The sequence below is a fragment of the Dissoconium aciculare genome (genome assembly GCF_010015565.1).
Source record: "Dissoconium aciculare CBS 342.82 unplaced genomic scaffold K489scaffold_3, whole genome shotgun sequence".
Lineage (NCBI taxonomy): Eukaryota > Fungi > Ascomycota > Dothideomycetes > Mycosphaerellales > Dissoconiaceae > Dissoconium > Dissoconium aciculare.
This window is the reverse complement of record NW_022984953.1, coordinates 1,796,670-1,820,185: the sequence shown is the minus strand read 5'-3', so window position 1 is coordinate 1,820,185 and position 23,516 is coordinate 1,796,670. Positions and strand designations below refer to the sequence as shown.

Genomic DNA, 23,516 nt, shown 5'->3' with positions numbered 1-23,516 from the left:
TCGACATGGTCAAGTGTCTTTAAAGCTGTCCAGGCTGCTGATCTCACTGCTGGCAATTGTTTCGATATCACGCTCTTCGATGAAGAACATGTTCATTTGAACAGCAGTTTGCTTGATCGACGGGTTTGAGTGGGCAACGGTGGTGACATGGAACGCCGAGGACCGTGCTTTCCGCGGCGCATTGAGCCAGACTGGCCTGAAAACATTTTGGCTTGCATCCACATGTGTGGCGAGATTTCAGGCTGGTAGTGCCTTGTGGATCAGGCATCACGCTATTTGCATGTTCCGAATCCGTCGAATCGTCTCGGGCTGAGGGTCTCGTCTGTTCAAGCAAAAAATAGGCGCAGAGTGTGCGAGCAGTCGTGGTTGTTGCTCCTCCGAGGATGGAGACGTGGGCCCAAGACTGTCGTTACTATACCAAATGCGGATTCCCGGTGGGCACACATATACGCATTGATAGTCTGTCAAGCCTCCAATGGTTATATCTACAACATGCCTGGGTTTCCTGGCGTGCCTGGTAAAGATGGAAATCCTCCACGCATCAATCGAACCACTCAAGGAAATCTTCCACTCGTCGATTGAACCACTTCAGGGCGGGCTCCAGGCTGTAAATATTGGTGAAATTCAAGCGGTGGTCTGTGCGTGCTTCTCTCGACAGCTGCGTCATCCGTCATGGTCGACTTGATCAAGCAGTGTTGTCGCTGCGGACAATCCCTCCTTGTCTGTGTAGACTGAACGGAAAGCAAGATGTCTGACGAGAAGATCCCTCTCGCGCCTCCTCCGTCCTACGACGATGTGTCGCAGACGAGATCTCCCGCTACCGCTCCAACGCCCGGCCGGCCCATTGGGCCCAAGCCGCTCGATTTGCCTGCTCTCAACATGATCCGAGGACGGCGAATCATCCTCGCATCCGCTTCACCGAGACGCCGACAATTGCTAGCGCAGGTATGTGGCTGAATAGGAGAGAAAGAAACCCCCAAAAGCGAACACACACCCTGCCTCCGAGCAGGTCACCCGCCGCGGTGCTGAACGAAGTCGCGAATAACAGGCGCCTTGGTAGATCGGTCTGACGAATCTGGAAATCGTCCCGTCGACGGTGCCGGAGGATGAAGACAAGTCCCTCGGCCCGTTCGAATATGTCCTCGAGACCGCCCAGACCAAAGCTCGAACTGTCTACCAAGCCACCATCGACGACCCGAAAGGCGAGCCGGTGCTGGTCATCGCCGCCGACACCGTGGTGAGCACCCATCTCGGACAGATCCTGGAGAAGCCACGCAGTGAGAAAGATCATTTTGCCATGCTGAAGATGTTGCGCGACCTTAACGACGGCTGGCACAAAGTCTACACCGCGGTCGTGTGCATGGCACCCTTGGAGAGCTTGATGGAGCCTGGGTACGCAGTGGAGACACACGTCGAGGAGACTCGCGTGAAGTTTGATCCGACCATTTCAGACGAGCTGATCATGTCATACGTGCGCACGCGGGAAGGGGTGGACAAAGCTGGTGGCTATGGGATTCAAGGCATCGGCAGTATTCTCGTGGAGAAGATCGATGGGACATTTGACAATGTGGTAGGGTTGCCCATGAGAGCGACACTGCAACTCATTGAGAAGATCATCACGGAGCCGAATGTTCCCGCCGAAGTGGAAGACTTGCTGTAACTGTATAGACTGACACGAGCTATGAACGCTACTTTCCCTTTCGGCCCTGTGCGAAGTTTCTTTTGACTGTACTCAGCGACACGTCCAACATGCTCGGATCTCGCGTACGGCGTCGAGGTTCGTGTCTTCGAGATGCCCTATCTCTGCGTGAACATACATTTCGAGTAGGTACGACTGATTCTTCCATGCTAGCTCTCAATACGGTGTGGGACGGCTCCACGTCGAAGGCCTCATCGATGAACACGTGTGACGCACGATGGTCGGGTAGAAACGCCCGAAGAACAGGAGGAGCAGGTCTTGCAATCCTCAGCCCGAGAGCACATCGTCGACCTCATCATTGGTGCAACGTGTTCAAAGGTAGGATCCATGCGTGAGCTGACGACGACGAATCCTTGGCCGCAGCAAGCGACTGCAAGGACCATGCAGTACCGTGACTGCTATGAATTGTATGAACGTGAATTGATCTCGACGTTGTGAAACACAATGGCGTAGGAACGGCTTCCACTTCAGGCCCGGCCGAGAATGCGCGGGGCAGGGCAGTGCCGCACACGCAAGCTTCCCTTCCTGGGGCTCAGTTCAGCTTGACCAGCTGTGAAAATCACTCTAAAAAGCCCCACGTCAAGTCAAGCGTCGCTCCTCCGGCACGCCGAACCACGAGCGAAGGTGATCTGGGCCTGATATGGCCGTCTCGTGAACAATGCTTCTTAATATAATTATCTGTCAAGTGCGTGGTTACGGTGGAGGAGAACGATGTGCTCCCATAGGGATAATATATCACACAGTGTGTGCAAGTGGGCAAACTGATGAGGGGTCCTCGCACAAGATCAAGGTCGATGTTGCTCTCATTGATGAGACATTGGCCCAACTTGAGCTCTCTTCAATCCCTCTGACCGCAACCCGAAGTCACGCCTTGAGCATGTCCGGGAGCTGATGCCTGCATGTCGAGAATTATAGACAGCACGCCTAGACACAGGCGGTGGCCGTAATCGCTGTTTTAGTGACAGTGATACCGCAACTCAAAGCTGCCCGCCAAACTTGAACGGGAGAAAGGTGTGGGGATATTTGGACCCTGATGGAGCTCTCCGACAACAATGCTGCACCTTTCCACCAACGAGAGCTATGGCGCGTCGCCGATTCGCGATCCGCTGGCTGAACCAGACAGAGTCTCACAGCCCGATTGCGAATCGAGACTCCACATTGAGGGCATCGGCCCAGCTTCGGTTTACGGCGATGATGGAAGGTGAATCGTGATGAGAGCATTTGACGTGCTCCATGATTCACGATGTGTATATAAGTTCCTGACGGACTCATCGTCTTCCCTCTTCTTCTTCCTCCGCTTTCAGCACATCTCACCGAACTTAACTCGACCACCACAAACCAATACTCCCACCAGTCATCATGCCTTTCATTCAGACCGCCCAGAACGTCCGTGTCGACGAGGGACACATCCTCCGTGCCAGCCTCCAGAAGGGTGACGGCAACTGGGTCGATGCCGAGATCGACCTCAACAACCACGTCGGCAACAACAACGGTATGCTCCTGGTCTCCTCCAACCACACCTCGCTGCCGTTCTGCAGAGCACAAGTCTAACAATCCGTCCTGTAGGCCGCTTCGACTGGAACGGTCGGGACTTCGCTGGCTCCGCCGAGAACATCTCCTTCTCCATCGAGGGTGCCGCCAACCAGCCCATCCTCCGCGCCGCTCTCCGTGACGGCGAGGGCAACCTCAACAACACCGACCTCAACCTCGAGGAGTGGTTGAACAACAACGACGGCCAGTTCAACTGGAACTCTTAGATGCCTTGAGCTCTTTTCGTTCTCCTCTGTCTACTGCAGATAGATGATGACAATGGGCCAAGAGGGAATGAGACATGGAAATGAAAAAAAGAATTGAAATCTCCAACGTATACTTGACATTCGTATAGTCGTGCTTGAGACTGGTGGCGAAGTCACTGATTTGTCCGTTCTTGTAAGCCCGCCCTCGTCGATACCAATGGCTCAAAGTCCACCACCCTTGAATCTTTCGTGAGGTTCGCCTTGACGCTTACACTCTCACTTACTACACGAACATTTTTCCGAAGTCAGGTTGAATATTGATCTGCCCATCCGACGCTGATTGCGCATTGTCGGACGTCAGCAATTCAAGGATCAGCAAATGCGACTTCCATCAGTTTATTAACTGCACCCAGAATTGTGACCAGTCGGCTTCGGTTGCGATGACGTCGATCATGATGAGTCATCCATCCAGTTCAATTCAAGCTTGCTCCACGCTGGGAATGATCAGCCTTGGTAACGATAAGGCTAGAGTTCCACAACCTAAATGCCTCATTGATCACCATCGCATGCCATAGCCATCGGGCAATAGTCAGGCAGGATCTCAAAAGACCTGCACTCCGTCCTCGCCTAGGGATCAACGTCGAGCTCAAGAGCGTCCCCTCAAGGTCCCACCACCACACCTCATCATCCGTGGGCCCCGAAATCTCCCCCTCCCATCATGACGCGCCGCATCTTCTACGGCGTCTCCCTCTGGGTCTTCCTCGTCGCGGCGGCCTGCACCATCGCCGCCATCGCCCTGCCCAACTGGATCACATACACCTCGGGCGGCGACGGCCATGCCGCCGTGCGGGTCTCCTACGGCCTCCACAAACGCTGCAGCTCGCTGACGGGCGAGTGCGAGCCGTTCCCGACGGAGGAGGACTGCCGTGGCTTCGAGGACCGCTACTTCTGCTCCATGTGGCGGAGCACGGGGTTCCTCATGAACTTCTCCGTCGTCCTGCAGCTGGCGTGCGTGGTGGCCTACGTGACGATCCTGGCGGGCGGGACGACGACGCGGCAGGCCGGGTGGAAGTTGCTGTCGGGGTTGCTGGCGGCGGTGGCGGCGGGGCAGATCATCGCGATGGCGCTGGTGGTGAGTCGTCCCTCTTTTGCTTTGTTTTTTTGGGTGTGTGTCCCTCGGCGCATTCGGGGCGTCATCACAGGAGAAAGAGCAGGACGGATTATGCTGGACATCGAGAAAGAAAGATCCAAGGCGGAATGTTTGCCACCGGCGAGTCTCCCGAGGATACAAATGGACAGAAACGCTAACCCGTCGAGTTCTGTCCGTTCCAGGCATATCTCTTCAACAACGACAATCGTTTCTTCGACGGTTGGGCCCTGGATAAGTCGTGGATCCTCTGCACGGTGTCATGGTCCGCGCTCGTTTTGAACGCGGTCGGGGTGGTCGGAGCAGGCCTCTTTTCCAAGAAGGACGACGAGGACTATGAGCCGATCCCTGACTTCGCCGAGTCGTAAGAACCGCATGCAGAGCAGACCACAATGAGGAGTGATTGTTTCATGAGATGAAGAAGGGTTCTGGGATTGGTGTCGGCGCGTCTGCACGAAGTGGAGGAGCGGAGAGTGACTTCCTGAGAGCACTCTGGCGAGGCAGATGGAAGACGATCTCGAGCAATGGGAGGATCTCGGGCGTTATGGCGCACAGGATGCATTTATGAAAGGCTGGCTATTGCAGTTTTGGAGAGCCCTGGAGATGAGGGAGTAGCATCCTTCTGCGCGACGGGACTTAATGACAGAAATTTACATCATATTCGTTCATGAGAAGGAAACCTCCGAGCAATTATCATACATTCATAAAACAAGCAGCGTCTCCTTGACGCGGGTATACAGACAGGACGGGTGACAAACAGACCACGGAAATCAACTCAAGCCGCCAGACCGTTGACGACGGGATTGGCGGCGAAATTCATGCGTCTCTGCCGCAGGCGCTCCTTCCTCGCCGCCGTGCTGACGGACCTCGCCTCGGCAGCGAAGTCCACCGCGCTCGCGCACTCGTTCTCCACGCCGTGGATGTTCAAGGGGCGGATGACCGTCATGGCGCCGGTGCCGATGCTCATGCTCTGGCCCATGATGATGCACTCGCTCACGCCCTCGATGTCGTCTTTCTTCATCTTGGCCGCCGCCTCGAAGAGGTGGTCGGGCGTCTTCTCGAAGCTGGCGAGCTGGAGGACGCTGTCGCGCATCTTCGCCAGCCCGAAACGCGTGATGCCCAGCACCTCGCCCTTGTAGGTCATGACGTCGGCGAGCAGCTGCATGTGACGGGGGTCGATGTCCATGCCGCCCATGACGGAGGAGATTTCGTCGATGATGGTCTTCCGGGCGGCTTCGACGCCGAGGACTTCTTTGCATTCCATGATGCTGTTGGATTTGGTGAGGTAGCCGTTCACGCCTTCGGTGTTCATGCATGCGCGGAGGCCGTATCCCTCGACGAGGACCGAGATGGGCTCGCGCCCGGTGGCGTCCACCTTGTCGTCTTTTTTGATAATGGCTCGCTGGGCATCGGGATAGCCCTTCACCACGACCTCGGGGAGTTTGCGCTTGAGGTGGTGGATTTGAGTGAAGAGCACATCGGAGCAGTTGTCGTCGTTTGACTTCCATTTGCTTGTTGACGGGGTCTTGCGGCGAGATTTCGGGTCGTCTAGACCGGAGACCATGACTCGCAGGTGGTTTGAGCCGGAAGAGCGCACTTGCACGCCCATGGTCTTGAAGCCCTTGGTCCTGCGAATGGCTTCCTCCAGCTGCCATAGGTCGATGCGTAGACCCAAGTCCTTGACTTGCTGCCAATTGATTCGCATGTTAATGTAGCATCCTCGGTCATACCAGACATCCTCGACGTAGTCCACGATATCACCAAGGTAGGTTTTCTCAATAAGCGCTTTCGCGAATCGACCCGCCATCTCCTCATACTTTGAGTCCAGCGCGCAAGTGATGACAGGCGTACTGATCGTTTTGCTAGCGTTGATAATCTCCTTGATACGAGGGACACCCTGCGTGATGGACATACCGGCGACACCAGCAAAATGGAAAGTCTTCAAAGTCATTTGTGTGCCGGGCTCACCGATAGATTGAGCTCCAACAGCGCCGACGGCGTGCCCAGCTTCGACTTTGGACTTTTCGAACTTTCGCAGACAGAGACCAAGGAATGTCTCAAGAGCGGTGCGAGTGAGCTTGAAGATGCCGTCGCTGTTGGCAAATCGTTGTTGCGAGCTGACCATGCCTCTGACTTTCCCCATAACATAATCTGTGACATCGTTGAGGAATTGCCTGCTGTATTCCTTTTGATCTGTGGCGAGAGGGCTCTGATCATTGTACTCCAGAGGCTTTCCGTCGTCCGTCCAACGTGTGAGCTCGGCCCGTTCCTTGTTGAGCGTGTCATTCACGATTGTCTCGATCTCCTCCTTGGTGAGGCTTCGCTCGCTGTTGTCCCAGGTGATACTGACGGAGTGCATGAATGTTCGATTGAAATTGACAGGTTTGGCAGAGCCTTCCATGTCAACAGGGTCCAATCCGTCATCACCAAACTTCATCTGTACCACACCGGACGACGAATTTCGCACAGTCAGATCGTATTGCGCGCTGAGATCCTCCAAACTCTTCATCAAACGTCGAGACATGTAGCCAGTCTCAGCAGTTTTGACAGCGGTATCGACGAGACCTTCTCTGCCCGACATGGCGTGGAAGATGAATTCCGTCGGCGTCAAGCCGCTAAAAAAGCTGTCCACGACGAATCCCTTGGCGAGAGGATCCAGACTTGCTTTCGGGAAGTGAGGTAGGGTGCGATCTTGGAAGCCATCGAGCACACGCTTTCCGCCGATAATCTGCTGTCCCACAGCTGCGACCATCTGAGAGACGTTGATATTCGAGCCTTTTGATCCACATTTGGCCATGGTCAATGGAGCGTTCAATCGGCTCAATTCTGCGAAACAAGCGTCACCACACTGCTGTCGGACTGTGGAAAGAATACCCGAAAGTTTAATCTCCATGGTTTGTTCTTCATCACAACCAGCACTTCGTTCGAGCTTTCCTTTGGTGAATAGATCAATGACTTCATCACATGCTTTGTAGGCTGCGTCGACAAGAGCTTGTTTTCGTGCATTGAGCTTGTCGCTAGGATAGACGTCGCTAATACCAATCGAAAAACCTCGCTCACCGAGCCAGCGAGCTGAGAGCTTTGCAAGACGAGTCATGGCTGCCGCAGCATAGTCTGCGCCAAAATCACGCATGATCACGTAAAACACACTGTCTTTCTTGCCATCGCCTACAGTGGCTTTGTCATACGCACCACACATAGTCTCACTATTCCTGATAACAAGATATGAGTCGCTTTCGACGAGGTCAGGTATGGCGTCTGGTCGTTTCGGTGGCGCGTATTGCTTGAGCTTAGCTTCGAGGTTGACGTTGACCGGGTAGTCGGGATGCGGCTTCATCAGCATATTCCAGACTTGTTTGCCTGTCCATAGAGTCTGTGGTTTCCAAATCGCGGGCGGTGGAATTTGTATAGGGTATTCTTTGAAGGTGACCGGGTCGCGCACCTGCATCCCCACGTACATGAAATTCACCACCTGAGTGAATCCTCGTCTCGTGAAAAACAAATCCTTCTGACTGATGAGGTAGGCACCTGTGATGAAATCCTGGATAGCGGCAATAAGGGGTGTTCCGTTTTTGGGTGTGGCCAAATTATTCTTCACGCCCATCAATTCGATGGCCTCCGTCCGCGCCTCTTCGGTCTGCGGAACGTGCAGATTCATCTCGTCACCGTCGAAATCGGCATTGTATGGATTGCAGACGCATTCATTTAACCTGAATGTTCTCCAAGGTCGCACTTTGACTTTGTGAGAGAGGATGGACAGCTTGTGCAACGATGGCTGACGGTTGAACAGAACGATGTCGCCATCCTCAAGATGTCGTTCCACGACATCGCCAAGTTCGAGCTGATCGGCCAGTTTCTTGAGATCACCTTTCTGTGTCACAGCTCGGAGAACAATGCGGCGACCGGTCCGTCCTTTGACGACATAATTGGCTCCAGGATGGAGTTTGTCGCCTCTTTTGATGCAGCCTTTGAGCTTTTCGAGGTTGTGTTTTGTGACCCTCTCAGGATAAGTCATGTTGACAGCCACGCGTGAGGGTACGGCAACTTCATCGATGGCAAGGTTCGGGTCTGGGGAAATGACGGTACGTCCTGAAAAGTCGACACGCTTACCCGACAAATTTCCACGAAAACGACCCTGCTTACCCTTCAAACGTTGACAGAATCCGCGCATAGGCTTGCCGTATGCCGGATCTCTGGACAGTCCTGGGATGTTGCCATCGATGTACATCGCCAGTTGAATCTGTAGAAAGTCCCACATCTCCATGATTTTGGCTAGTGACTGTCCGGCACGAAGAGCAGCGACCATGAGATTATTGATCTGAATGATATCGCCGAGTTTGTTCGTGATGTCGTCCTCGGTGCTTGCTGTCTCCTGAGCCACAGATGGACGGATAGCGACCGGTGGGGCGGGCACATGGGTCCAGATCATATACTCGGGTCGTCCGCCCTTGCTAGGATCGATGCCCAGGAGTTCGATTTCGGCGTTTGGCACATTCTTGAGGATGTTCAGGACGCGCAACGGTGTGAGATCGTCCACGACACGCTTCATGTGGCGATCGATTTCAGGGTTCGCCTTGATTGCCTCCTCAAACGATCGTTCAAACGTCTGCATCTCATCCGGCTTGATCTTGCTCTTGGCGTTCGAACTCGTGTAGGTGAAGAATTTGTTGTGAAACATCCGAACTGGGTTGCCTGGGGCCTTTCTCACCGGCCCATTCCACGCGTTGCAATGGTAACATCTCTTCGTCTTGCGGCAATCCGCGACTATGCGCTTGATGATCGCATCCTTGCGCAAGCCATCCAAACCCGGGCGCCTCAATTGTCGAAGATATGTTCTCTTTTCCATCTCTGGCAGGACGACTCGACTACACTCTTTGCAGACACAATTCAACGCCTCGATAATCCTCCTGAGATACCCGTAGTGAAAGCATGGCAAAGCCAGCTTGATGTGTCCGAAATGACCATTGCACTCCTTCAATCCTTGCCCACACGTACCGCAGATGCCATTCTTCGAAGATGTGCCCAATCGCTGGTCCAGTGGACCACGACGCGTCAATGTCCGAGGCGCTCCCACCGTGGTACTGATGTCGTAAAGGTTGCGGTCGACGATCTGGACGACGGATTGTGAGACGACATCAGGCGGACTGAGAAGACCGAATTGGAGAGAGCGGATGCGCTTGGGCACCTGATCGATGACTTGCTCCTTGGAGGTGAAGTCTTCCGGCGCAGGAGTCTCCATTGCGAAGAAGGTATTCGAAGCTGGCGCTATCGTGCAATGGTCATTGTCGTGTCGCGGGCGATGCACGGGTTGCGACCTGTTCGGCGCGTTCGAGAAATTTGCGTCGGCGTCAATTTATCCTAGGGTGGTGTAGTCATAACGAGCCGCATATTGGGCGGGAGTTTGCATCTGCAAGTGGGGCTGACCGAACACTGGAGGCGGCGCGGGCCGGGAAGCGCGAGTTCGGGGCTAGCAGGCGGGCCATGCATAACGAGCGAGTGTCGGAAGGCAGCAAAGAGCTCCATTCCAAGGTCAGCTAATCTAAAGGTTATCTAGTATATGTACTGTACATAGCAATGACATGCCCATCTCCAGCGTCCTCATCGTTCAATTGCATTACTACCTAGGTATGCACCCTTGGGCGGCTGAGTTAGTAAATTCGAATCATCAGGGTCTCCGTTGTGTTCGATGATGTTTGTAAAAGTCCCGGGCCTCAGTCGAAATCGTGTGCTCGCTCACTCCACCGATCAGAGTGATTGCGGCCTCAGGCCGTCACAGTCGTCTGGGTTGGGTTGGGTTGGGTTGGCAAGTGGGGGTCGCTACTGTATGTACCTCCATGCCGCTATCCAGCTCATCAATCACGAGGCCCGACTGATAAGCGATAAGCACCTGGGCATCTTGGAACGAAGGCCGACCTCTTTCGACTAGGTATCTCTCCGGTTAACGAGGGCTATTTCCTTGCCGGGCGAGAACAGGACAACACGGACAGGTGATGGTGAAGAACAGTCGTAGATGTCGCAATCAACGTCTAGTTGTACGCCGCACTGGGACTGCCGCATGTGTGGTATTCGCGGACGAGGCACATGTCATGTCCTAAAGGTGCCCAGGTGGGGAACTAACTCCAGGCTGCCGTTCCTTCATAGGCGTTCGACGTGATCATCGGCAGCATCATTAGCATCACGTGCCTTCGTTTCGACCCGTCTCTTATTACAGTACATTACTACACCATCTCACAGCAGGCGTCGTTATCTACTCGCCTTCCTAGCATTCCAGCATTCAGTTGTAGTAGCTTCCAAGGTAAGGTGATTCCAAGCCCGAGTGACTCACCGGCTCATCAACTCATCCATCCATCGTTACTTGTTCACCGGTGACAGTGAGCTCCAGTTGCATCGTCCGCTGCTCATCGTACCCGTGTCCTCGTCAGCATCAACCTCGATTACAACGGCAGTCGCTCGTGTGGACACAGTCACCGTGTGCTGGTTCCACTCGCATCCGCTGAGCGCCGGCAGACAATACCATCAGAGGAGATACATCACGTCGGACACCTTTGCCGACTACATTCACCCTGAGTGCTGCTGCCGCCGGTACCAGTCAATTCACGTGAGAGGTCGAGTATATGTATAGCTCTCTCCCTCTCTTTCACTCATACTCATTCCTCACCATCAACCCCGCTACACCGTCGCTCCCACCTCTCAACTTCGTGACACTTCACCTGAACCTCCGACATCCTTCCTATCCAACCTGGCCACTGTTGTGAGTTTGCCTGGATTTGCCTTTCCGACGTGATCCTACCGCTTCGGCTTGTCTTCAATTCGCCATCGATACGAACCCAAAGGAGTCATTCAAGCAAGACCGACAGAACAGCATCGTTCCCAAGTCATCTGCTATGGCATCCCAAAGTACGCAGGCGATGGTGACGTCCAGCAAATCAACGCACCAGCTGACTCGCTCGTCTTCAGTGGCTCGCTTCAGCCTGACTCTGCTCGGTGAGGGAAAGCTGACACGAAGAGATATCGATCTGGACGATGGTGATCGTATCGTAATCGGACGTTCTTCCAAATCGGACCGCAAGCTCTTGCCGTCTTCCAACAACTGTCGATTCGATTGTCCAGTGGTGTCCCGTTCGCACGCTGTCCTCCTTTGCAACGATGGCGAAATCAGCGTCCGTGATACAGGGAGCTTACACGGGACCTGGGTGAATGAAGAGCAGCTCACAGACGGCAACGAGGTCGTACTGCAGGATGGCGATATCATCAAATTGGGCGCCGAAGTGTTGCGAGGACAAGGTGAGAACGTCACCTCACATCGAGCAACGTCACTTGCATTCTCCAACTCTCGGCTAACTCGACGTGCAGAAAACTTTCAAGCTGTGCGACTAGTCGTCAACCACTATCGCCAGCCTCCATCCGAACACTTACCGTCGACTTATGGCTATGATTCCGACTTCGTCGAGGAAGAGGACGAAGACGAAGAGGAGGACATCATATACGGCATGAGCTCTCACAGTTTTGCGGAGGGACAGGACGAGATGGCCACGCCAGAGCAAAGCAAAGTAGGCGCTACGCTCGTGGTCCCGGAGTCTATCGAAGAGTCTTACCTGGGTCTAGGCCAGTCTCAGTCACTGGCATACCACAATGCGCTTCCGGAGTCTGGATCAGTACACGGTACAGGTCAGAGCATTGTCGAGCCTCGTGATATTGACGATGAGCCTGAGCAAGATGAGGTCCGAGAGGAGTCCGACAGGGACCAGTCATGGAGCGACGATGGATCTGACTCCGGCGATGAGCATATTCACACCGACAGCATCGTTGCTCCGGTATACACGAGCTCTGAGAAGTACGATGGACAACCCTTCAAGAACGCTGTCGTCGAGCCTGCGTTTACGGATCAACAAACATGGGAACCGTCCGAAGCAGGAGCTCTAGTAAGCAAAGTCACAGAGTCGCCTCTGGTAGCAAGTCTGCCGACACCTCCGACAACTCACAACCACAGCTCTGGTCAGTGGTACGATCCCGTTCGCAGCGCTCATCAGGAGAGCTTCCCGGAGAGCATCGAGTTCCGTGATGTTTTGCCGAATCAGGAATTCAATCTGAGCATTCCAACCACGGCGACTGTCGCAAAGAACCCAGACGTACTACCGGTGCAAGACAGTGTGGCGGAGAGGGTCATCGACACCCTTGAAAAGAAGAAACGCAAACACTGCGATGTCGAAAGGGCGAGCACAGCTCAAGAGGAACCCGCCACCAAAAAGCTGGCAGTTGCCCAAGAAGGACAACTCAAACCACAAGCAAGCCGTCCGATACGTCGTCTGCGTACGCTCCCTAGTCGTGCTACTGTCCGAAAGGTAGCGACACAGGTATCACACGTCACGGCCGGTGCTGTACTGGGTATGGTCGGCACTGTGGCATTTCTTTCTAGCCCATACGCTGAGCAATTGATCCGGTGGCTCGACTGAGCTATGCGAATAGCCTCAAGGGGACTTTATGCATTTATGACAGGCGTTTTGTCTAAGACTGGAGGATTCTTGCACTTCGCAAAGTGATGATATTCATGGACGCTTTCCGGTGGTGATTGATTTGATTTGCGTTTTTCTTTCTGCTTTGGAAGTTTTTCAGAACGCCATCAAGGCGAATGCATTTGGTACAACCCCATCCCGTGATACACGTGCGTTCGTACAAGTGAATTCGTGAACTGCAATACAGTACATACCACCTGCCCAAGCAACCAACGCGACGTCCCCTCCCATCGATCGGCGGGCGTGGAACATCTGAGATGGACGAGTAGGCGCGGCCGCAGCCGGCAAACCGCCGAACCCCTCCGTCCGAGAGAGACAGACAAGACGCAGGGCCCCGAAACGCCGAGGTCCCTCCCACATGGAAAGCGCGGCGCAACGCGACACGCCGTCCGACCCGCGAGATACATCCTGCGATGTTTGCCCCACAGAGAGTGAACGGATATTTCCAAGTGGGATCGTCACTGTCCCGTCACAATTGGGGGAAACCTTCATCATCATAATCACGAGGACTGCACATTGGTATTCATAGCGACAAGACTTTTCGAGAGGACGGGGTGGAGGGCAAGTCTTGTGTGAAGTTTTCTCGAGTCATTGGTTATTTTTGTTTTCTTCTATTGGTTTTCTTTTATGGTTTCCGAAATCGTACATCAACAATCAGTAGACGAGAGTGGGCGTGGTGAGGATCCCATGCCTCGCTCGCGTGATGAGAGAAGATGGGTATCGTCGTTCTTTTTGGGTGGGGGGGTTGTCTCTTTCCTTTTTTTTCCTCTCTCCTGCTCGTCCTTCCTCGGCGCGGGCTGTTCACCGTGACATCCAAGGTCGTTCGTTGTCCAAAAGGACAGGCGACGGGGACTCGACGGCGCCGGTCGGAGCATGCGTCCCCGTAGGGGGCAAGACGCAGAATCGTGCGCGTCGTGTCTCCGTCGTTGCTGTGTCCTCGAGCGACTCTTTCTGATCTCTCCCGTGATCCCCCTCCCTCCTGCCCTTGGGCAACATGTACACGTACAACATTTCATCTCTCCCCCGAAAGGTGCCCTTCCCCCATGGTGATGGAGGGGAGGCACCTAGTGGAACTGGTCCTCGGTGACACCCTTGCCCATGGCCGAGGTGGAGGAGATGCCGCCCTGGAGCATCTGCAGGAGGCCGTCGACGTAGTTGGCGCCGGACCACTTCTGGTGGGTGACGACCTCGACCTTCTGCTCCATCTCGGGCTCCTGGACGAGCTGGCCGTAGGCGCGCATGCCGGTCTCGGAGAAGCCCTTGCTGAAGGTGTTGCTGACCAGGGCGGTGGTGTGGAGGCCGGCCAGGGTGATGAACTGCCAGCAGTAGCCGAGCTGGCCGAGGCGCTGGATGTATGTCTCCTGCTCCTTGGGCGGCATGGCCGCCTTCCAGTTGAACGAGGGCGACAGGTTGTAGGCGAGCTTCTGCTCGGGCCAGACGGCGTGCACGCCGTCGGCGAACTCCTTGGCCTGCTGGTAGTCGGGCAGCTTGCTCTCCATCCAGATGAGGTCGGCGTAGGGCGCGTAGGCGATGGCGCGCATGATGGCGCAGGGGCAGCCGCCCTGGTAGCGGTAGAAGCCCTCGCGGGTGCGCGGGCTGTCCCAGTTGAAGTAGATGTCGACGCCGGTGAGGCCCTTGGCGATGGCGCGCGCCTCCGGGTTGGACTTGCCCTTGGCGAGCCGGTTGAACTCGGCGATCAGGCCGGCCTTGTCGACGTGGACGCCGGCGTTGATGGTGTCGGCGACGGCCTCGTGGAAGAGCTTGAGGCCGGCGGTGGCGTTCCACTGGTCCTCAACCGCCTGGAGCTGGGCGCCGGTCTTGCCGGCGGCCTCGGCGGCGATCATGAGGTCGTTGAGCGGCTGGAGGGCGGGGTTGGTGGAGCCCAGGACGAAGGGGTGGTCGCGGGGGTCGATGGTGGTGGTGATGAGGGTGGCGGCCTCGGAGTCGGTACGGGCGACGGCGAGGAGGTCCACGCCCATGATGTCGGCCTGGGCGCGGATGGCGATCAGGCGGTTGATGTGCTCGCTGACGGGGACGAGGACCTTTCCGGCCATGTGTCCACACTTCTTGGTGCCGGGCATCTGGTCCTCGATGTGGATGCCGGCGGCACCGGCCTCGACGAAGAGCTTGGTGAGCTTCATCACGGCGGTCAGACCGCCGTGGCCGGTGTCGGCGTCGGCGATGATGGGTCGGAGGAAGTCGGTGTTGGCGATGTTGGCCCGCTGGCTGGGGGCGGCGCTCAGGCGCTCCTCACGCTGCTTGCGGTCGTGGAAGAGCTGGGCCATGAACAAGTGCTCGACCTTGTTGGGGACGGTGGTGTAGGGGTAGTCGGCAAGATCGGGACCGGGCTCGTTGGAGGTCGAGGCGGTCGAGGATGATTGCCAGCCGGAGACGTAGACGGTGTCGATGTACTTGGCCATCTGGGTGACCATGACGGGGTCAAGACAACCGTAGGTGGCCGAGGCGGTACCCTCCTGAGAATGGGAAAACTCCAAGTCAGTTTCGCTGCTCTGCGTCTCTTTGTTCTTGTGCTCCATTCGAACTTGTGGGATCGGAATCCTTCTCAAGACTCAATGCCCACCGGCTCTTCCACGAAAAGAAAAAGATGCCTGGCTTCAGAACTCACCTTGAAGCGGCCCTCAACGAGCTTCCACAGCTTCTTGGATTGCTGGTTGCTGGGGTACTCGATCTTGATTGTGCCACGCTTGGAGACGATCTGCTCGGCAGTGTAGGCACGGCGGGTGAAGCGCCATCGGGAGTCGGTCCACCATTGCTTCAGCTCAGCAACCTCCTGCTGGAACTGAGCCTCTTCTGCGTCGCCGCTCATGATGTTGGTGGTCACGGAGGAGGTGGAGTTGGTGGGAGTGAGGGCGGAGGAGACGGACGAAACAATCTGCTTCAGTCGTTCGGCCAGTTTGAATGATTGAGAGACTCGCTCACGTGAATGAGTAGAGTGGTGAGGGTGAGAAGAGGTTGGTGGAGAGGAGAGATGAGGAAAAGAGGATCGAAGAGGAGAAGACGGGAGGAGAGATGTGGGAGATGGGAAGTGTTTATGAGATCGAGACTATGCTCGAGACTGGACTACCTCTCCGGCTACAGTCCAACAGCGCGATTGTACAGTACACAGCACCGGCAATTAAGAATTGTATAGCGTATAGGCCGGCGGGGGAGTCAAGGAAGGGAACGGTTCGTCAGGTCTACTTAGGGCCGGCCGAGAAACGAGCGATGTGTGGTGGGCAGAAAGCATTCATTGCCATGTGAAACTCGTTTGCCCATGCATCTCAGCAGTGGGATGTTGTTCGTCGACCCGGCAAAGACATGGGCCACGACCGATCAACGCCGATGCGCCTCATGATCAACGCCGCCCGCGTACACTCTAACCGGCCGGACGAGGAGGGGAACGGCGACGAACAAAAAAAAAAAAAGGGCAATTGACCTCCCGCCTGGTGGTGGTGGTGATGGGTCCAATGCAGCGGCACTGTGATGAATACAATGCAGTAGAGTAATCCAACCCGGCCCATTGCTGTTGTCCTGTCCTGTCCTGTCCTGTACATGAACCTGACCCAGGAAACGGGCGGGCGTCTCGTCAATTGTCCGAGGTCCAATTCCGCAGAGGCAGAGCGGACTGGGTCTGGTAACCAAGGCCAATATTATTTTCTTCGGTTATCATGGATGCGTGTGTTTCGTTTCGCGCGCGTGTGATCGGCCATAATCCAGCCTTTCCCCCACAATTTCGCGACTTCGGGCGTCGGTAGCCGGCAACCACATGTTCTTCACGTCCCGCCGCTCCGTGTCAGGTCATGCATTCAGGTCGATGAACTGTAGGACTGCAGGATCAACGTTGCCATTCATTTTACAGTGATGATGAATACCATGATCTACGTCCTGTATGTGCGGGTTGCGACCAGCAGACCATCCCGCTCACCTCTGTCTGCTGCAGTCCACTCAACCCGCTGGACTCGAAAAAGATTGGTGTGTCCTCCAACCACGGACGTTGCAAACATTCCCATGGAACCCAACGTGAAACAACCCCTCGAGCAGTGCAATGAAATCATTCTCCCACGCATCGAATGCGTCTCTTGACACCACGACCTCACACGACCATACGTGCGTTGCCATGCTGGCCCGGGCATTGACCAGCCTGGTTCTGCAGAGCGCGCGCGAAAGTCGAGTAGAGGCCAAGGGCTTAGCCCGAGCTTGCACAGCTTTAACCATCCATCCTCGGCTCGGCAAATGCGAGCTCCCACTTCTCTCTGTCCTCACTGAACATCAGTCAGACGGTCCAGGGAATTATTGAATGGGACGGTCCGGGGCAGAGACAAGGGCGAAACAGGGGCCGTTTTTGCGCCACGGCCGTTTCATCGATTCTCTTCCTCTCTCTCTCTCGGGCGTCGAGACTGTTCCCGCCAGGTGGAACACGGGCTTATGCCGTGCGGGGGCGTATGGCCGTTGCAACGCCGACGGGCCTGGCACGGACATGGGAACATCTCTTTCGCTCTCTCTTTGCACGCATCATATGCACTTCACTTCGCGTCGACTAAACGGCCCAGTCTTGCATATCGAGAAAAGATCGCGTGACTTGAATGATGTTTGTTGGCTTGATCATAATTCAAATTGAATTTCAAATGTCGCATCTCTCCTCATGACCCTGTTCGTATACGGCTGCCAGATTGCTGATGATGATTACCCGCCCAGGTGCCAATCTTCACCAGTCTGTATCCCAGCACCGCGAGAAACTACTGGACTGCGACATCGGTGCGAGACTAAATACCGTCGTGTTGCGTGATAGTTCATCCTGTCGTCGCTCGCAAATGCTCATCGTCTGCGAGGATATGCGTGGATTTCCCACTTTATCATCGAGCTTTGGGAGTTTCCCTTCCTGCGGGATATACCACCTTTGATGTTGTTATCGGTCAGTCTGGGATGATGACCTCACTCCACTTTGCTACAACAGCGTGTATATGTTCCTAATTCGACGGGCGTATCTGTCCATAGATGATCATCAGGAAGTTGAACAGGACAGGACGGGTCAATGGAGTCCGCTGAGAACTCCTGCTTCTTCTCCCATTCGCCGATCTCGCCGGACCCTATCGTCGGCTAGGGTTTGGGTTGTCGGGTTTCCCTGTGCAAAGCAAACTCCGACATGCTGTAGAGAAATCCTTCCGCTCTCCCGTCGAGTGACGAGGAACTCGTACTGGAGAGTGATAGAGGATGTGATATGTTATTAGCAGCTCGTCGCCTCACAGGATCGGACAGCCACTGTACATTTGCGGGACAGTCCTCATCCCAGGTCCCAGTCCAGCCCCAGCGAAGTTTGTCGTCACTCCACGATGACGTCCGCTCGTTCTGGCGAACAATATATTTATGGACGTCCATTATTGGCACACAAAGTGAGCAGAGCGAAGACGTGCCTCGTTTTGACAACTACTGCATCATGAGCCACATCAGAGAGATCCTACGAAGAAGTGCTCACACCGCGAAAATGAATCCCAAAGCCACGACTGTCCTTCCGCGCTTGTCGTCGGACGAGCTTCCGTGTGCGTGTGTCCCTCCGCCCGGCTGCTGCCAGAGAGTGTGAGAAAGTCGGGCCCTCTGCACCGGCAGATCGGCACACGTGGATGACTTGGCGGGCACCGAAAAAGGAAAAAGAAATCCTTCCGAGTCCGTGGGAGTGTAGGAAAATTTCCTCCATCATGCGGCATTTGCTACAGAGCCTCACCCGAAGCAGAGGGAAGAGAGAAAAGGCCCCAGGTGCTGGTGGGGATCTCGGGAATGGTTACACTCGGCACAGCGGCGGGAGTCATCATCGGCGCGTTGTGCCATCGGGGTCGTCCGTGTTCAACAATGTGGTGTGAAAATCTCCCCCTCACAGGTCTTTCCGTTGAGGACTCCCGATACGCCTGTGGAATGCAGATATCCTGACCTGTAGACGGCGAGGAGTACGAAAGTGCAGCAATCCTCTTCCCTATCCATGTACAGCAGAAGGCCGTCCAGGGCTGGAGAGATGCCCGCAAATTCCGTCGATTCATTCCGTCCACACCACTGGAACCCACAGGGCAGACCCCGCCAAAACGCCACAGGCTGTCAGCCCCCAGATCGAGACGAATTCCCACGCGGAGCGCCTTCCGCTGCCTGCTCAACACGAACATACGAGGCCGTGACTCCTCACGATGATATCTTAGGTGTACTGCCCAACGCAACCCACGGATGAGGGATTATCCGTAACTTCAGATTTACTGCATGTCCAAGACGAGGGTGCAGTCGTCCAGTCCTGCGCCGCTCATCCTCCCAGAGTCATACAGTAGCTGAACAATGGCGGAGGATTGCCACATCCCCTTTTCTATCCCCCCGTCTGGCAGCCAGCTACAGAGCAGCCTCCGGGATCCCCAGTCATGTTCCCCGTGTGATCCACACCTGCACCTTCCCTCCTTTGCAGCAGTGCAGGGAGCTCCGCGATGGGAGTCTGCAGGTGTGCTCTACGGGATTTATGACCCTGGTGGTTTGACGAAACCTTGTAGCTTCCTCTCCCAGACGTCGTCGTCTAGCTTTGTCTTCACCGCCGCCGGCCCGACCGCCCGCCGCGGTTCGTGACCCGGAGCTGGGGAGCTGGTGATGATGATGATGATCAATAGTCCTGTGATCGTCATGACTATTTGGAAACCGGCCTGACTCAACACCGATCCTGCTGTCGCTCTGAAGATCAATTGGTTATCTCAACAACGGCGCTAGATTGAGCGAATGCGAGCGATCTCTGAAGAAACTTCACCGACTGCGCATCTCGTCCGTCATCACATCCACGACAGCTCTCAGGATGTTGAGACGGGAATGGCCTGCCTCATGCAGCAGGAAGGTGAGGCACATGTGCTGCATATGCTGTCCATCCGTCGTTCATCATTATTGTCTACGGTGGTGAATTGATTCCAATTGTCATGACGATAAGCTTTCCTCCGCTGCAGCAAACGTATGGAGTGTGCGTCATGCATCATGCACCGTAGGACGACCGCAGTTGAATGAGGAGACTGTTGCGATGTCCACTCCATGATCCATGATCGAGAGAATGCCGCAAAGTAGTCATGAGCCAGACTAGAGCGCTGAAGTCTCTGAAGTCCGTCGACATCCCTTGCGCCCCGCCGCGCGGAAACATTCCACCCGTACGATGGCGAAGGAGCGGAACCGGCCTCGATGAAACGACCTCTTCATCACCATCCACCATGGTCATCATCATCGCCTGCGACTTGGAATCCCGCGCTCGGGGCTTGACCTGATGTAGCTTGGCGACTAGGGCGGGCGCGGCTACCGGGGAAGTGATGAAGCTGTCATGTTGGACTTTCCTGCAAACTGCACACCCACCTGCAGGTGGTCACGATCCAGCCCACCGCATACTAATGCTATACTATACTACTACTATACTACTACCTGGGTATCCTCTACTACAGTACTATACTATACGACCGGGTACACTCCAGGGCTACCACCTGCTGCACATGGACCAGCCAGCCCACTACGACGTTACCGCACTTGTATGGCATGGGCTCCACCTGGGCAGTCTTTTTTTTTTTTCCCTTGCCCGCGCCCTTCAATGTTCCCGCCGCCGGATGCATCGCCGCCAATGATCAGGCGGATCACCTTCCTGGGACGAATAGTAAGGTCGATATCCTCTGCCACTCTTCTACCGCCGCCAATGGTCGAGTGTTGTCTGTCCGTCTGCAGGTAGCTGTAGAAGAAGCTTCCCGGCTCGAAGTGCCGATACCCACCACCACCACCACCACCACCACCACCACTACCGCCGCCGCCAGAAATCCTATGCCAATGTCGGGCCTTTTCCCAGACGATCCACGCCGGTTGGGTGTCGCCCATGTGTTGCTCATTATGACTCGCGCTCGCCAGTCATGCCTTTTCATATGGTCGTCGTCGTCGTCGTCGTTGCTATGATCGCTGCGAATGTTTCTCACCCTTGCTCCCCGACGATTGGTGTTTCTGTTTTTCGTGACTTGAGCGTCTGTTTGGTCGGAGGCGACCTCACCGTCCATCGTTGATCCCATATATATATATATATATATATATATATATACATATATATCACTTGCCACCTGTGGCCTTCTTTCAATCCACATACAGTACAAACCTCTTCGAGGGCTATCAAGCATTCCTGCACACGATCTAAGAGCCAATTCCCTCTGTGCTGGTTCACGCCGAACAAACCATGGCAGACTCAAGCATCGAAAAGTCTCCGGACAAGGCCATGACCGTATCGGATCGCCGCCACTCGACCATGACCATTGAAGAATCCCTATCATACGTCTCCACCAACTCCAACGACGATACCAATTCCATCCGACCCGGCCCGATCGCCACTCGAGAGCAGAAAGAAGCCGATCAACTCGCTCTCTCCCGACACATCTCCCAGACATCACATACCGGAGCGATCGGAGGCGTGGTCCCCAACCGTCTCACACCCACCATCTCCCGACGCAGCGCCGCCTCCTCCACCAACTACGACGGTCGAGATCCCGCCTTCGAGGTCGATTTCACCGGCCCCGACGACAAACGCAACCCGCAGAACTGGTCCCTCGCCTTCAAATGCCTCGTCATCTCCATGATGAGCTACAGCACCACCGCGGTGGTCCTCTACTCCTCGAGTTACACCTCCGCCATCCCCGGCATGCAAGAGGAGTGGGGCATCTCGAAGCAGACCGGCATCCTCGGCGTCACCACCTATCTGTGCGGCCTGGCCGCCGGCGCGGTGGTCCTCGCGCCCCTGTCGGAGATGTACGGCCGACGGCTCATCTACATCGTTGCGACGTCCCTGTTCTTGGTCTTCGTCGTGGGCTGCGCCGTGGCGCCGAACATCACGACCATCCTGGTGATCCGCTTCTTCGGCGCTTTCTGTGCGAGTGCGTTGGTCAGCAATGCGCCCGGTTCCGTGAATGATATCGTCGACGAGGATTACCGTGCTCTGGCGTTCAGCGTTTGGAGCGTAGGGCCCATCAACGGCCCGGTGCTCGGACCGGTGATCGGTGGGTTTGCTGCGCTGTTGGGTTGGAGGTGAGTCTGGACGGTGGAGAGGCCTCTTCACGACAGCCTTGTCGCGCGTTGAGATTTTGTGAGGCTGACTTGTGATTCCTTTTTTTTTCTCTCTCTCGAAGATGGACGAATTGGGTCGTCCTCATCGGCTCCGCTGTGGGTCTCGTCATGCAGATCATCGTTCCGGAGACGTACGCACCTGTCATATTGCGGCGCCTGACCGCGAAGAAGCGCCGTGAATCCAACGATGACAGATATTGGTGTCGGTTCGACGACAAGGAGGAATTCCTCCCTGCGCTCAAGGTCAACCTCTCTCGTCCTTTCGTTCTGACCGTCACGGAACCGATTTGGTAAGCCCGATACCGTCTATTTTTTTCTTCGGAAGTTCATATCCGCTGACCTGAATCCAGTATCTTCTGGGACTTGTACATCGCGCTGGTCTATGGCATCCTCTATGTACGTTTTTCTGAGAGAAGCCCGGCCCCTGAAGCTACGAAAGACCGAGTGGAAGGTACTAACCGCGACTTCCCCTCCGCAGCTATGCTTCGTCGCGTATCCCATCGTCTTCACCGAGATCCGCGGCTGGTCCTCGAGCAACACGGGCCTCGCGTTCCTCGGCATCGGCGTCGGCTGCCTCACCACCATCTCCCTCGAGCCGGTCTGCCGCAGGATCATCAACTCGCACCCGCTCGACCCGGAGACGGGCAAACCCTACCCCGAAGCCATGGTCAGCATCGTCTGCGTCGCGGCCATCCTCATCCCCACGGGCGAGATCATCTTCGCCTGGACCTGCACGCCCAACGTGCACTGGATCTTCCCTATCCTGGCCGGCGTAAGTGTCTCCTTCTCCCCCTCACCAACATCCCCCCCGCCAAAACGGACTCCCACGCCCATCTGACGTCCAAAACCCCAACAGATCCCCTTCGGCATGGGCAATGCCGGCGTCTTCATCTACGCGACGAACTACCTCGTGCAGTCCTACAACATCTACGCCGCGTCCGCGCTGGCCGGCAACGCCGTGGCCCGCTCCGTCATGGGCGCCGTGCTGCCGCTCGCCGGGCCCGCCCTCTACGCCGCCCTCGGCGCCAACTGGGCCGGCACGCTCCTCGGCCTCCTCGAGGCCGTCTGCATCCCCATCCCCTTCGTCTTCTACCGCTACGGCCGCCGCATCCGCGAGAAGTCCTCCCTCATCCGCGCCATGCAGCTCGAGCGCCGCCGCGAGGACCGCAAGGAGCGGAGGAAACTCGACCGCGCGGCCCTCGCGGCCGCCGAGGCGGAGAGGCTGAAGGGAGAGGGGGTCGAGGTGCAGGTCTCGAGGCCGCGCGACGGGAGGGATCTGGAGAAAGGTGGGCTGTAATTTTGCTTTCCCCCGTTTTTCTCTCTATCATTTCTCTTTT

General features: G+C 55.7%; 8 protein-coding genes across 8 annotated transcripts; 6 read left to right on the top strand and 2 right to left on the bottom strand.

The window, feature by feature from the left end:
• Positions 1-551: 551 nt before the first annotated feature.
• On the top strand, positions 552-1,703 carry K489DRAFT_378015 (Maf-like protein). The gene is made up of 2 exons (XM_033604296.1): positions 552-945; positions 1,061-1,703. Exons 1-2 carry the CDS (start codon positions 748-750, stop codon positions 1,658-1,660), a joined length of 798 nt encoding a protein of 265 aa, XP_033462505.1. The 5' UTR covers positions 552-747; the 3' UTR covers positions 1,661-1,703.
• A 1,355-nt stretch (positions 1,704-3,058) lies between these two features.
• Positions 3,059-3,456, top strand: K489DRAFT_368623 (Cyanovirin-N; the record flags this gene model as incomplete). The annotated part of the gene is made up of 2 exons (XM_033602970.1): positions 3,059-3,191; positions 3,266-3,456. The coding sequence occupies 2 exons, from the start codon at positions 3,059-3,061 to the stop codon at positions 3,454-3,456; spliced, it is 324 nt and encodes a 107-aa protein (XP_033462504.1).
• Positions 3,457-4,153: 697 nt separating this feature from the next.
• K489DRAFT_313870 (uncharacterized protein) lies at positions 4,154-4,950 on the top strand (the record flags this gene model as incomplete). Its single annotated transcript, XM_033600971.1, has 2 exons — positions 4,154-4,567; positions 4,768-4,950. The coding sequence occupies 2 exons, from the start codon at positions 4,154-4,156 to the stop codon at positions 4,948-4,950; spliced, it is 597 nt and encodes a 198-aa protein (XP_033462503.1).
• Positions 4,951-5,178: 228 nt separating this feature from the next.
• K489DRAFT_378014 (beta and beta-prime subunits of DNA dependent RNA-polymerase) lies at positions 5,179-9,940 on the bottom strand. Its single transcript, XM_033604295.1, has one exon. It carries the CDS (start codon positions 9,819-9,821, stop codon positions 5,358-5,360), a length of 4,464 nt encoding a protein of 1,487 aa, XP_033462502.1. The 5' UTR covers positions 9,822-9,940; the 3' UTR covers positions 5,179-5,357.
• Positions 9,941-11,466: 1,526 nt separating this feature from the next.
• On the top strand, positions 11,467-13,035 carry K489DRAFT_408121 (uncharacterized protein; the record flags this gene model as incomplete). Its single annotated transcript, XM_033607438.1, has 3 exons — positions 11,467-11,479; positions 11,540-11,866; positions 11,936-13,035. 3 exons carry the CDS (start codon positions 11,467-11,469, stop codon positions 13,033-13,035), a joined length of 1,440 nt encoding a protein of 479 aa, XP_033462501.1.
• A 660-nt stretch (positions 13,036-13,695) lies between these two features.
• Positions 13,696-14,104, top strand: K489DRAFT_158384 (uncharacterized protein). The gene has a single exon (XM_033599279.1). The coding sequence runs from the start codon at positions 13,799-13,801 to the stop codon at positions 14,048-14,050; it is 252 nt and encodes an 83-aa protein (XP_033462500.1). The 5' UTR covers positions 13,696-13,798; the 3' UTR covers positions 14,051-14,104.
• Positions 14,105-14,159: 55 nt separating this feature from the next.
• K489DRAFT_408120 (isocitrate lyase and phosphorylmutase) lies at positions 14,160-15,922 on the bottom strand (the record flags this gene model as incomplete). Its single annotated transcript, XM_033607437.1, has 2 exons — positions 14,160-15,569; positions 15,722-15,922. 2 exons carry the CDS (start codon positions 15,920-15,922, stop codon positions 14,160-14,162), a joined length of 1,611 nt encoding a protein of 536 aa, XP_033462499.1.
• Positions 15,923-19,932: 4,010 nt separating this feature from the next.
• K489DRAFT_387413 (MFS general substrate transporter) lies at positions 19,933-23,476 on the top strand (the record flags this gene model as incomplete). The annotated part of the gene is made up of 7 exons (XM_033606322.1): positions 19,933-19,956; positions 21,519-21,596; positions 21,617-22,140; positions 22,242-22,469; positions 22,530-22,575; positions 22,658-22,951; positions 23,036-23,476. The coding sequence occupies 7 exons, from the start codon at positions 19,933-19,935 to the stop codon at positions 23,474-23,476; spliced, it is 1,635 nt and encodes a 544-aa protein (XP_033462498.1).
• Between the last annotated feature and the right edge of the window lie 40 nt (positions 23,477-23,516).